The sequence below is a fragment of the Ctenopharyngodon idella genome, chromosome 7 (assembly GCF_019924925.1).
Source record: "Ctenopharyngodon idella isolate HZGC_01 chromosome 7, HZGC01, whole genome shotgun sequence".
Lineage (NCBI taxonomy): Eukaryota > Metazoa > Chordata > Actinopteri > Cypriniformes > Xenocyprididae > Ctenopharyngodon > Ctenopharyngodon idella.
The window spans coordinates 5,635,164-5,648,763 of record NC_067226.1 but is presented as its reverse complement, the minus strand read 5'-3'; the positions used below and the strand labels follow the sequence as shown (position 1 = coordinate 5,648,763).

At 38.2% G+C, this 13,600-nt stretch overlaps 1 protein-coding gene across 1 annotated transcript; it reads right to left on the bottom strand.

The window, feature by feature from the left end:
- Positions 1 to 565: 565 nt before the first annotated feature.
- cog4 (component of oligomeric golgi complex 4) lies at positions 566 to 13,090 on the bottom strand. Its single transcript, XM_051899035.1, has 19 exons — positions 12,875 to 13,090; positions 12,598 to 12,680; positions 12,395 to 12,509; positions 12,124 to 12,298; positions 9,412 to 9,605; positions 9,188 to 9,293; positions 8,942 to 9,099; positions 8,462 to 8,520; positions 8,248 to 8,381; positions 7,826 to 7,944; positions 4,265 to 4,431; positions 3,914 to 4,091; positions 3,714 to 3,776; positions 2,637 to 2,753; positions 1,615 to 1,707; positions 1,367 to 1,450; positions 1,183 to 1,284; positions 961 to 1,089; positions 566 to 846 (listed from the first exon to the last, which is right to left on the bottom strand). The coding sequence occupies exons 1-19, from the start codon at positions 13,007 to 13,009 to the stop codon at positions 712 to 714; spliced, it is 2,346 nt and encodes a 781-aa protein (XP_051754995.1). The 5' UTR covers positions 13,010 to 13,090; the 3' UTR covers positions 566 to 711.
- Between the last annotated feature and the right edge of the window lie 510 nt (positions 13,091 to 13,600).

Here is a 13,600-nt window from a genome sequence, read left to right as displayed (position 1 = left end):
CGCTTCTGTGTTCTATGTCAGAATGCCGGCTCGTTATTGGCCGGCACTGTTCACGTGAGCAGCGTAACGCACGCGTGTGATGTTGACGCAGGAGCCGGCCAATAATGAGCCGGCTTTCTGACAGAGAACCCGGAAGTGCTGCACTGTCTATACAATGCAAACAGCATAGGAGACTGACAGGGGAGAGATGAAATTAAGTAGTTATTTTTGTTTTGTTTTTGCACATAAATGTATTCTCATCGCTTCGTAACATTAAGGTTGAACCACTGTAGTGATGTTGACTATTTTAACAATGCCTTTACTACCTTTCTGGACCTTAAATGTCATAATTACGTTGCTTTCTATGGGGGATAAAAAATTCATCAAATACCTTAATTTGTGTTCTGAAGATGAACAAAGGTCTTGCAGATTTGGAACGACATGAGGGTGAGTAATTAATGACAAATGTCATTTTTGGGTGAACTAACCCTTTAACCAACCTTTTAAATATTTAGCAAAAAAATTGTATGTTTATTTAAGTGAGTGTGAGCTTCAGAATAGCTGAAAGACAATTTGATCCACAATGTTGGCAAGTAATACATTTATTACATATGTTTAAAAAACAAACAAAACAATTTGTGTGTATACAAATGTTCAGAGAGAGCATACATTCATTCAAGTTACCCGAAAACTCCCATTTCTATACATGGAAAACAATTTAAAGTGTTTTTGTTATAGTCTTAATCTTTTAATGTCCTCACTGCGGAAATCCACCCTTAGGGCCAAGACCTGCCGAACCTCAGCAGGGGTCAGACGCCAAGTCAAAGGCCCAGAGTTGGGTCCCCAATAATCCAGGATCTCAGACACCTCAAGAAAAAAAAAAAAAACACAAACACAAAATTCCAAATGAAACAGTCCTTTCAGTCATAGACCAGATTTCAATGAGCAACATTTTTAAATGCCAGTCAAAAAGCCACATACCCTCTCTAAGTTGAGAATAGTTGCCATCTGTGTGAGTCGGGCAAACTTATCCCGGATGGTCCAGGAGGTGACAGAGGAGAGGTATGCAACCAAAGCACGCAGCTCCTTATCAAACTGTAATCCACCAAGCTACAACCCAGAATGCACAGGACAGTTAGGATGTCTGTTTTTTAAGCAAATGTGTAGCTGTTTTAATTTGTGCAGGACATGTTTACATCTCACCCTGCTAAAGGTGCATTTGAACACAGTCTTCTCCATCTCCATGGCGATGAGACTGGTCATCAGGCTAGTTAGAGTATCGTAGATGACTGGTGACAGGCCCACCTACAGAGAGGCATTTTTAGAATGGATGTGTGTGTGCGTGCGTGCGTGCGTGCGTGTGTAAAGTGGATTAAAATCAATGTACCTTAAACTCGGCCATGAGCTGCTCTAACTGGACAATGAGTTGCTGAACCCAAGGATCATTGGCTTCATACTCACTGAACTCTTCCTAAAAACAACAAAAGAAACACAAAGCAAGAATTAACTTAAATCATAATTCATAAGATTGAGCAATATAACTGATTTTCCATCCTATCATTGTCAACTCTCAAGTGCAGACATTTTTATTTCCTCTTTGTCAGTAGTAGTAGAAATAGAAACATTATCTCATACCTCTTCAATGTTGTGCGAGACAGACAGGAAGCTGCTGATCCAGGGTTTTACTTGTGGTCTAATAGAGGTATTGTTAAGCTCCTGTAGCCCTTCCTGTACATACACAAACCAGTAAGAAAAATAAGCACAAACATTCAAGATTTTGTATGTTAATCAAAAGTTTGTCAGTAAGATCTTTTTTTTTTTTTTTCTTTTAAGATCCTTTATTCAGCAAGGATATATTAAATTGATCAAAAGTGACAGTAAAGACATTTATAATGGTACAAAAGATTTCCTCCAAATAAGTGCTGCTCCTTTCAATTCATAAAAAAAAAAAAAATCCTATCAAAAAAAAAAAAATTGATCACAATTTCCACAAAAATATTTATTTAAAGGGTTAGTTCACCCAAAAATGAAAATTATGTCATTAATTACATGTTGCTCCACATCCATTAGACCTTCATTCATCTTTGGAACACAAATTAAGATATTTTCGATGAAATCCGAGAGGTATCTGACTCCTCCATAGACAGCAATATAACCACCACTTTCAAGGCCCAGAAAGGTACTAAAGACATCGTTAAAATAGGGACTGCAGTGGATCAACCTTAATTTTATGAAGCAACGAGCATAAAAAGTATTCTCGTCGCTTTATAAAAATAAGGTTGAACCACTGCAGTCACTATTTTAATGATGTCTTTAGTACCTTTCTGGGCCTTGAAAGTGGTGGTTATATTGCTGTCTATGGAGGAGTCAGATACCTCTCGGATTTCATCGAAAATATCTTAATTTGTGTTCCAAAGATGAATGAAGGTCTAATGGATGTGGAGCAACATGTAATTAATGACAGAATTTTCATTTTTGGGTGAACTAACCCTTTAATTGCAATAATATTTCAAAATATTACTGTTATTACTGTATTTTTTATAAAAATAAATGCAGCCTTGTTGAACATAAGTGACTTTCAAAAACATTAAAAAAAAAAAAAAATCTTACTGACCCTAAACTTGTGAATGGTAGTGTATAAACAGATTCTCACTGACCTGGAGGAGGTCCTTGAATTTGCTGGAGGTGGTGACCAAATCAGAAAGACAGCTGTCAATCTTAGCTTTCGCATGATCTGAGCCTGCCCCCTGACTGAACAACTTCGCACAATCACTCTGAGAAGGACAGGAAGAGAAAGCAATTCAGAATGCTCACAACAACATCAAACGTCAGCATAAGGCAGAAAGATCTAGTTTAAATATTGTTCAAACTAGACCACTGACACTTTTTCAGTGTTATTGATCTCTTTCTTGCATTAAAGTGGATATTTACTCACATGATTACAACAACTCAAGCTAGTAAGAATAGTCTGACATCCTGTTCTAGGGATGCAATCAGTAAAGTGGGAACTGTTTCTGACCGGCATGTCTCATTTCCAAAAATAGCAAACCATGCAAGGTATTGTGTGTAGCTGGTTAAGTTCTACCTTTGGATAAAAAAACTTCCCTAAACATTCCTGAAAATGTATTCTCCCTCAAGCCATTCAAACCTTGTGGGACATTCTTTCATCCATGCAACACAAATAGTAAGTTTATTTGGACTGCTTTTATGATATGTTTATAGGGCTTGTAAGCACCTATACGCATCAACTGTAATTGCATGGAAAAGTTTTCAAAATTTCTCTTTTTGTGTTCCATGGTGTAACACGGGATGAAGGAGAGCAGGATCTAAATGCAGATAAGGGCATTTAATGATAAAGTAACAAGAAAACATCCCAACATAAGGAACGTAACTGAGAGTGACATGCAACTATGGAAGAACAATCCTGAAAATGAACACAGGAAACACCAGGGCTTGTATACACAAAGGGTAATAGACACAGGTGCAAATAATCAGGGGGTAATGAGCGGAACAGGAAACTGGAGCAGAACTACAAAAGACTTCAAAACAGTAACAGGAAACTCAAACTAAACAAAAGACCAAACAAGAAACAAGTGACATGATACATGAAAGAAATGACGGACCTATCGGTTTGGGATGGCATGAGGGTAAGCAAATGACAGAGTGCGTGCTTCTGGTGGTTGGCTGGAAGAAACCAAATTATCTTTGATGAAAGAAAGTCACATCACACTGACCTCTAGATTCTTTTTCAGGGTGCTGATATTCTCACTGCACACCTCCACATTATTGAGAGTCACCTGAGGAAAAAAAAAATCATTATTATGCTTAAACTACATGAAAACATGTATTTAGTGAGAAAACTAAGTAAGTACGGAAAAACAAGTGAAAAGTGACAAAGTTGTGTGTGAGACAGAAAAACAGACTTATTGCTGACCAAGTAGGCACTCTTTGCCTGTTCCTGGCTCTCAATCCCAAGCGTTTGTGTGAGGTTTGTTATCTTGCCGTGCTGTAGACTGCTCTGCATCAGACTGACGGCACTGCTGACCCCACGCTGCAGGTCCTGCAGAGCACTGACTGGATATCCAGCTCGCAGCTTACTTACTAACACCTCTCTGTACACAAGGAAAGAGATGCAAAAGGTATAGTGAATGATTAGATATTCAATAACAATGCACTTTTCAGAAATTCTCTGGAAACTTTCCATCCACCACTACAATAATTCTTCACATGCATTTTTATCATCAATAACAATGTACACTTAATAATTCCAAATTTGTGCGTATACCTGAAGTCTGTCTCCAGAACGCTGGTTGCATGATTGATCATGGCGCACACGCAGTCAGAGCTGCTGCTGGTGAGAGCTCTGCTGATACATTTCTTCACAATGTAGAACACATCATCCACCATGCTGGAGCTCAGCTGACCCACCTCAGCTGTGTCCATGGCAACTGCCTATAAAGTCATATTAATCATCCTATTAGCACTGAGAACTTAGACGATGTTGGACGATGACATCACTGTTTTCTGCAGAGCTGCTTTATAGCTTAATTGAACTAATTTAATAATTGATGATCTTTACAACGTAACTGAATCAACACTAAACTGACTTCAGCTGAACAATGACATTGTTTTCTTTAGGGCTGCTGTACAGCTGAAATTAATTCTGTTTGCATCATTAAATCATTATTTTCCTGTTGATCACTGTAAAGCTGCTTTGAAACAATCTGTATTGTATAAAGTGCTATAAAAATAAAAGTGACTTGACATCCATTCTGCCAATGAAATGTATCTGCAATTTGAAAGCTAGGGTAGGCCATTTGTTTCGGAAAGGCTAGCAATAGCAAGCTAGCTAGCCTCCCTTCAGAGTGTCTCCAAAACCACGCCTCCTTCAAAACACATGAACACCTACAGTAGGGAGCAAAAGTGTTACGAGAGACGGCGTTAAACTACCTTATGTCTCAACGCACATAACATTACAATAATAATGAACATAAACAACTTATAGAGCATTGACCTGTACCACCTGACTGCTACAGTTTAATTTCAAGGATGATAGTGTTGCCAATGAAATGCATAAATTTGAGCTACAAACCGCTCTGAGTATAACATCAGAGGTTTCCATTTTCTCCAAATTACAGTAGTATGGTGCTGTTTTGGCTCAGGAGGAACTTTTAAAAGTGGCTGCTGTTTTGGTTGCGGTGCTCGGTGACTGAAGTCTGTCTAACTCTGAATAGAATGAAACGCGCTGATGCCGTGTGATGTCTGCGTGAGCAGGGTGTGTGGAGGTATGGAAATACATATGTTGACAGGCAGGTAGGACATCGTTTCATTGCATTCGGATCAAATGCAATGATTGGATGAACATTTTTGGTCCTACGCCTTCCACACACACACATATATATAATATATATATATATATATATATATATATATATATCACACAGTATCTCACAGAAGTGAGTACACCCCTCACATTTTTGTAAATATATCTTTTCATGTGACAACACTGAAGAAATGACACTTTGCTACAATGTAAAGTAGTGAGTGTACAGCTTGTATAACAGTGTAAATTTGCTGTCCCCTCAAAATAACTCAACACACAGCCATTAATGTCTAAACCGCTGGCCACAAAAGTGAGTACACCCCTAAGTGAAAATGTCCAAATTGGGCCCAAAGTGTCAATATTTTGTGTGGCCACCATTATTTTCCAGCACTGCCTTAACCCTCTTGGGCATGGAGTTCACCAGAGCTTCACAGGTTGCCACTGGAGTCCTCTTCCACTCCTCCATGACAACATCACGGAGCTGGTGGATGTTAGAGACTTTGCGCTCCTCCACCTTCCGTTTGAGGATGCCCCACAGATGCTCAATAGGGTTTAGGTGCCCTCAGCTTCTTTAGCAAGGCAGTGGTTGTCTTGGAGGTGTGTTTGGGGTCGTTATCATGTTGGAATCCAATATGTTGGATCATGCTCTGCTTCAGTATGTCATAGTACATGTTGGTATTCATGGTTCCCTCAATGAACTGTAGCTCCCCAGTGCCGGCAGCACTCATGCAGCCCCAGACCATGACACTCCCACCACCGTGCTTGACTGTAGGCAAGACACACTTGTCTTTGTACTTCTCACCTCGTTGCCGCCACACACGCTTGACACCATCTGAACCAAATAAGTTTATCTTGGTCTCATCAGACCACAGGACCAGTAATCCATGTCCTTAGTCTGCTTGTCTTCAGCAAACTGTTTGCGGGGTTTCTCGTGCATCATCTTTAGAAGAGGCTTCCTTCTGGGACGACAGCCATGCAGACCACTTTGATGCAGTGTGCGGCGTATGGTCTGAGCACTGACAGGCTGACCACCCACCCCTTCAATCTCTGCAGCAATGCTGGCAGCACTCATACGTCTATTTCCCAAACACAACCTCTAGATATGACGATGAGCACGTGCACTCAACTTCTTTGGTTGACCATGGCGAGGCCTGTTCTGAGTCCAACCTGTCCTGTTAAACCGCTGTATGGTCTTGGCCACCGTGCTGCAGCTCAGTTTCAGGGTCTTGGCAATCTTCTTATAGCCTACGCCATCTTTATGTAGAGTGACAATTCTTTTTTTTCAGATCCTCAGAGAGTTCTTTGCCATGAGGTGCCATGTTGAACTTCCAGTGACCAGTATGAGAGAGTGAGAGCGATAACACCAAATTTAACACACCTGCTTCCCATTCACACCTGAGACCTTGTAACACTAACGAGTCACATGACACCGGGGAGAGAAAATGGCTAATTTGGTCCAGTTTGGACATTTTCACTTAGGGGTGTACTCACTTTTGTGGCCAGCGGTTTAGACATTAATGGCTGTGTATTGAGTTATTTTGAGGGGACAGCAAATTTACACTGTTATACAAGCTGTACACTCACTACTTTACATTGTAGCAAAGTGTAATTTCTTCAGTGTTGTCACATGAAAAGATAAAATCATGATAATCATGTCACTAATAAAATATTTACAAAAATGTGAGGGGTGTACTCACTTCTGTGAAATACTAATATATATATATATATATATATATATATATATATATATATATATATTATACACACACACACACACACATACATACATATAAATATATTTAGATCACTTAAGTGATTGCTATCAGAATGTGAAGAGACAAAAAATATGTTTCTGGAACAAATCACCTATCCTGCCTTTAATTGATGGCAAAATCAAAACAAAAGATAGATACAACAAGGCCACAATGTAGTAATGAAATGTAGTAATGTAGTAATGTACAGTTCAACAGTTTGGGGTCAGTAAGATTTTTAAATGTTTTTGAAAGTTTCTTATGCTCACCAAGGATGCATGTATTTAATCAAAAATACAGTTTAACAGTAATATTGCAAAACATTATTACAATTTAAAATAACTTTTTATTTTAATATATTTTAACGTGTCATTTATTCCTGTGTTGGCAAAATTGGATTTTCAGCAGTCATTACTGCAGTCTTCAGTGTCACATGATCCTTCAGAAAATATTTTAATATGCAGATTTGGTGCTCAAGAAACTTATTATTATTATTATTATCATCATTTTTAACATCATGGCACACTTTTTCAGGATTCTTTGATTAATTGAAAGTTCAAAAGAAATCGCATTTACTTGAAATATAAATCTTTTGTAACAATGTAAAAGTCTCTGCTGTCACTTTTGATCAATTTAATTTCTTTCATTAAAAAAATCTTACAGACCCCAAACTTTTGAATATAAGTGTACATGTGCCTGACAATAATCTCTGATTCAAGTATAATGTACATACACACATGACAACATGAAGTTAAGTGTATATGTGTCACACCTTGTTGACAGACTCTCTCATGTAATACTCCTCCATGGGAATGTAATAGCCAATCAGCTCCTGCATAGCACGGCTCAGCTGACAATCCTTCAGTAACTTTTCTAAACTCTGCTGATGCTCTAGAAAACAACAAAAACAAGCATTAACAATACAAGCAAATGTATGAGTATTCATTTTCATAAATCAACATATTTATCAACATACTACATTTTGCAGACATGCTTAATTTGTATAGCCTAGTTACACACATTTCTTCTTAATATGCAATGATGGGGAGAAACTGGATCAAGAAGTACTGTGATGCCTGAATGAGCACCAGCACGTGTACTAATTGATAGGCTACATCTAATAGCAGTTATGTACTTGCTTTAGAAATAATTTTCCTATAGTAGTTTCATATCCCATGAAAAGGTAGGTGTTACCTTGTATAACAGTATCATCTGCCATTGCATCTGCAACCTCAAAGTCAGCAACAATACGACGTCTCAAGAACCGAAAGTAAAGCTCGGCTCTTGAGTTCATTAAGGTGACCTCACATAACACGGGATCCAGGTCTCTAGATTAAACATATGATAAATAAAACTAGTATTTACAAGATACAATCTTTATGATAAATGATTATAATATGGACCGCACCTGGGTTCAATCTTTTCTGTAGTCATGCCCCTCATCATGCTGCTCTGGACAACCTGAAACTATTGCAAAACAAATGTAAAAAGTACACCTAATGTGTATAACTATGTCAAAAGGCACTTTATTCAAGGTCCAAACATCAAATACAGCACATAAACACATCTTATAATAAATAATAAGATTAAAATAAATAAATAAATAAACAAAATAATACATTTAACAGTACTGTTACTATAGTGAGTAGAAAAATACACTTATATACAAATTTAAATATAAATATGTAAGTTTAACTAAAAAAAAAAAAAAAAAAACTAATTTTAGATTTATAATAATATTTTTTTAAGTATATAAATCGGGTGCTTATAAAAGATCGATGCCTTTTAAATTGAATTATCATATTTAGATGCCACAACTCCCAATATGATTTGGGAGTTTATGCATCTAAAAAATTGAAAACCCCTGGTATAGACACACTACACACACCTTATTGTTGTAATCTCTCTGTTGGATGAATTTGTCCACTATTTTCTGAGCCTGTTTGTCACACTCTTTCTGAAGGTGAGCAAGGAGTGTGTGCAGTCGGCCTGGTCCATAGTATGTTTCCACTATGGGCTGATGAGTTTCAACAATGCGTGCGATACCTAACAGATACAGACAAAGGCTGGTTGATCTCTATTCATTTAAACATTCTAAATATTGCCAAATTTACAGCAATGCATCTGCTCTTACCTTCAAGCAGCAGAGTGAGGGTGTCAGCAAAGATAACTGGTGCTCTGCGTTCACCAAGATCAGACCCAACAGCCAGGAGCAAGTTCTCCTCTGCCTTACTGGCCAACTGAAAGGGAAGCGAGCAAAAGACACAAGTCTTAATACTAGAACCCCAATAACCAAAACAAAGCATTCTTAACGGATTTCACTGGTCATGTAGGGTGGACATACACACATGCTCCTACCTGACTGCAGAGGTACTGAGCAAAGCGTGCAAGTCCCTGCTCATGGAGCCCCAGTAAAGGAAGGATCTTGAAAAAGCGCTCCACTTGAGGCAAGTCACCCGTTGCAACCGCCTCCTCCAGTCGTGTGGTAACCAGCGCCTTCAGATTGCGCTCTGCTTCCTGCAGCAATGCAAGGCTGGCTTCAACTGCACTGCCTGCACAGAGAATAGCACACAGATTGATAATACAATAAGTATCTTATTTTAAGTATACAGTATCCAACAAAAGTGAGTTACCCCTCACATTTCAGCAACCATTTTAGTATATCTTCTCAAGGGACAATACTATAGAAATGAAACTTGGATATATTTTAGAGTAGTCAATGTGCTGCTTGTATAACAGTATAGATTTACTGTCCTCTGAAAATAACTTAACATACAGCCATTATTGTCAAAATAGCTGGCAACAAAAGTGAGTACACCCTAAATGATAACAGTTGTATGTTGTTTAACCATGCAAAGCCACATGTCCTATTCATCATGTTCATGTTTTTGTCTGCTTGACAGGACCATACAAATGTGTGGATCTTGTATTAGAGCAGTTAAAATTTGGTGCTTTGAGTACAATTCTCTCATACTGACCACTGGATGTTCAACACCTCATGGCAAAGAACTCTCTGAGGATTTGAGAATTAGAATTGTTGCTCTCCACAAAGATGGCCTAGGCTATAAGAAGATCAGTATCACCCTGAAACTGAGTTACAGTACAGTGGCCAGGGTCATAGAGAGAGGTTTTCCAAGATGGGTTCCACTCGGAACAGGCTTTGCAAGGGTCGATCAAAGAAGATGAGTCCTCATGCTGTGCATCAGGTGCAGAAGCTGGCTTCAAAAAACAGATGTATGAGTGCTGCCAGCATTGCTTTAGAGGTTGCAGAAGTGGAAGGTCAGCTTGTCAGTGAACAGACCATATGGATCCCAGCAACAACATGTGCAGCTCTGGTGAATTCCATGCCCAGGAGGATTAAGGCAGTGCTAGATAACAATGGTGCACACACAAAATATTTACACTGGACACAGTTTTGACATGTTCACTTAAGGTGTACTCACTTTTGTTGCCAGTTATTTAGACAATAATGGCGGTATGTTGAGTTATTTTCAGAGGACAGTAAATCTGTACTGCTATACAAGCTGCACATTGACTACTCTAAAGTATATACAATTTTCATTTCTATAGTATTGTCCCTTGAGAATATATAATAGAATGGTTGCTGAAATGTGAGGGGTGTACTCACTTTTGTGAGATACTGTATGTGAGCATCAGTTTAAACAATATCTGCATTAAATATAATAATAATAATAATAAACATAACACTTTTCATACATGGAATGCAACTCAAAATGCTTCACAAGCATAAAAACAAATATTAGGAATATAATTTCACACAATATCAATGTAAAACATTCAAAAAGTAAAATAAAAACATAAAACAAAATTACACACAACTCCACACACTATTATTATACTCATAAGCAACTTTAAAAAGATATGTCTTAACCCTCCTTTTAAAAATATCAATACTATTAGATTCTCTCACTTTATTTGGTAGACAATTCCACATTTTCGGAGCATAGTGGCTAAATGAGATAATACCAGATCTCTTAAGATTTACTATATAATGTGCCAAAAGACCAGCAATAGAAGATCTTAAAGTACAATTTGAAATGTATGTTGACAGACAATCAGACAATTGTGTTAATTGTAGCTTAGCTATAGAACCCTTAGGTAAGCCAGTATATATAGCATTCAAGTCGAGAGAAGATAAATGCATGAATTAGTTTCTCTGCATCATTCAAAGACAAAAAAGGATGAATCCTGGCAATGTTTTTCAGGTGGTAAAAACATGTTTTTGTAACTTGATTAATGAGAGACTTAAAACTCAAGCCGCTGTCAAGAATGATGCCCAGGTTCTTTACATCGTCCTTAGATTTTAGTCCTAAGGAACCCAATCCAGCTTCTATCCTCTCCCTCTCATGTTTGAACCCAATAAGAATTTCAGTTTTGTCTTCGTTCAGTTTCAAAACGTTTGTATTCAATCACTTTACAATGCTGGACAGACAGTCAGACAACCTCTCTATGACAACAGTGTCTTGGATCTCAACTGAAATGTATAATTGTATATCATCAGCATAAGAATGATAATTCATGTCATTTTTCTGAATTATGCTGCCCAAAGGGAGCATGTATAACAAAAATAAAATTGGCCCAAGAATTGATCCTTGTGGAACACCATAAAGTCTTTGATATATAGTCATCTATATTAACTTAAATGTTCCTTTCTGTAATATATGTTAAACAATTTAAAACATTACCAGAGAGACCTACAAGCTTTTCCAGTCTGGTTAACAGAATACAATGATCAACCGTGTCAAATGCTGCACTTAGATCCAAAAAGGATTAAAACATGCATTACCATTATCTGTATTTAATCTCAGATCATTTACTACCTTTAATAATGTTACAGTATAATGACCTTGTCTGAAACCTGACTGATTTTTCTCCTGAATATTATATTCATCTAAAAAGCTGTTGCAATACAACTTTCTTCTAAAATCTAAAATATATTATTTCTACAAACCACATTATCAATTTGCATAACTGTGTGTAACAGATTGTTCACAATGCTATAGTTGCAATGGTAATATCTGTTGCAAGAAAGCCCAAAAAACGACTCACCCTCTCCACCTTGCTTGCTGAGCTCAATCACTGACTGGTCAAGAGAAAGATAGCGATGAATGTGGGCGGCAGCCTGCTCATAGTCCTGGTTACGCAGGGCAGTCTGAACACCATCTGTGCAGAACTTCAGGTCTAGAATATCATCTGCCCGCTGAATTGCTTGGTACAGCCTTTTCTGAAACAGAACCGCAAAAACCAGGTGCAAAACTTGAGTGGAAACAGTCAAATTGATAGACGTATATATCATCATGAGAATGTGTATGTTGGCCACCTTGGTGAGATCCAGCTGTCTGACTTTGCTACTGACATTCTCTGCCAGGCTGCATGTAAAGTTGATCATGCCAGACAGCTGCACAGCATCTCCCTCAATCAGCTGCAAGTTTGGTCTGAGGAAAAACACACACAATTTAATACCACACTACCCTATTCTTTCAGCTCAACAGCATATGTTAGATGTAAAAATCATACACTCACCCCATCCTCTGCAGGGCTAGCATCTTTGTTTCTATGTTGCTCTGCTGCCCCATAAGAGCGCCCAGCTCCACCTGCACTTCCGCCTGTCAGGGAGGTGCGTTTATATTCAGTTTATGCCAATGCACAGTCAACATCCACACAAACTCACCGTTCAGGCACACACTCAATTTTTAAACATAATAAACTAACTGACACAGCTGACGAGCCTTTATCTACCCTTCCTAGTCATCAAGCTCAGAGGGACTAACGAACACTGTTTCCACTAATAAATATTTACCTCTTCGGCACATAGCTGCGCATACACTCGCTCCAGATCCTCCAACTCGGTCAGACCCTCTATCGTGTCGGACTGCACGGCGGAGAGCCCCGCCGGACCACCGCGACGTCTAGCCGGTGAACTAACTTCATCCATGACAGTCCCACATCCACACAAACTGCGTCACTTCCGTTGACTCTAGCGCGTCATGCAGCTGTTAGGATGTGACTTTACTCCACCTAATGGTAGTTTTACTTAAAGCAACTCTAATAAAGACACGCGTGCAACACAACAAATAAATGATCACATTCTCAGACAGTAACAAACACACAATATATTATTACATGTCTATTGTATTATATTATATTGTATTCGATCTCTACCATAATATATTTCATAATTTTATCTATCATAATACATGTTGCTTTTGGGGCACGGTAAAAAAAAAAAAAAAAAAATCCCTCATGGGGGCTTTTGGCTTTTTACAATATAATCAAGAATTTGGCCAGTGTAGTTTATGCAGGTTCATAGGCAAAAATCACTGTTGCTTTAGTTTACCATGGGACAGTGATGGCATCAAATGATAATACCATCGCACTTAACCGTGTATTGCATGGTACTGAATGATTACTATATTTCTGTACCATTTAAATTACATAGTAGCCTACTAAGAAAACTATGGCTACCATTATTCCATGTGCAAAAAACATGGAAGATGAATACTAGGAAACAGTGACAGTGTCAGGA

What these genes read in the sequence shown, in the direction of transcription:
- cog4 (XM_051899035.1), bottom strand. Translation starts at nt 13,009, where the DNA reads ATGGATGAAGTTAGTTCACCGGCTAGACGTCGCGGTGGTCCGGCGGGG. An exon ending in CCCTGAAAAAGAATCTAGAG is followed by an intron (nt 2,754 to 3,713) that starts GTCAGTGTGATG and finishes TGTCCTTCTCAG; the next exon opens with AGTGATTGTGCGAAGTTGTT. An exon ending in TCTCGCACAACATTGAAGAG is followed by an intron (nt 1,451 to 1,614) that starts GTATGAGATAAT and finishes TGTTGTTTTTAG; the next exon opens with GAAGAGTTCAGTGAGTATGA.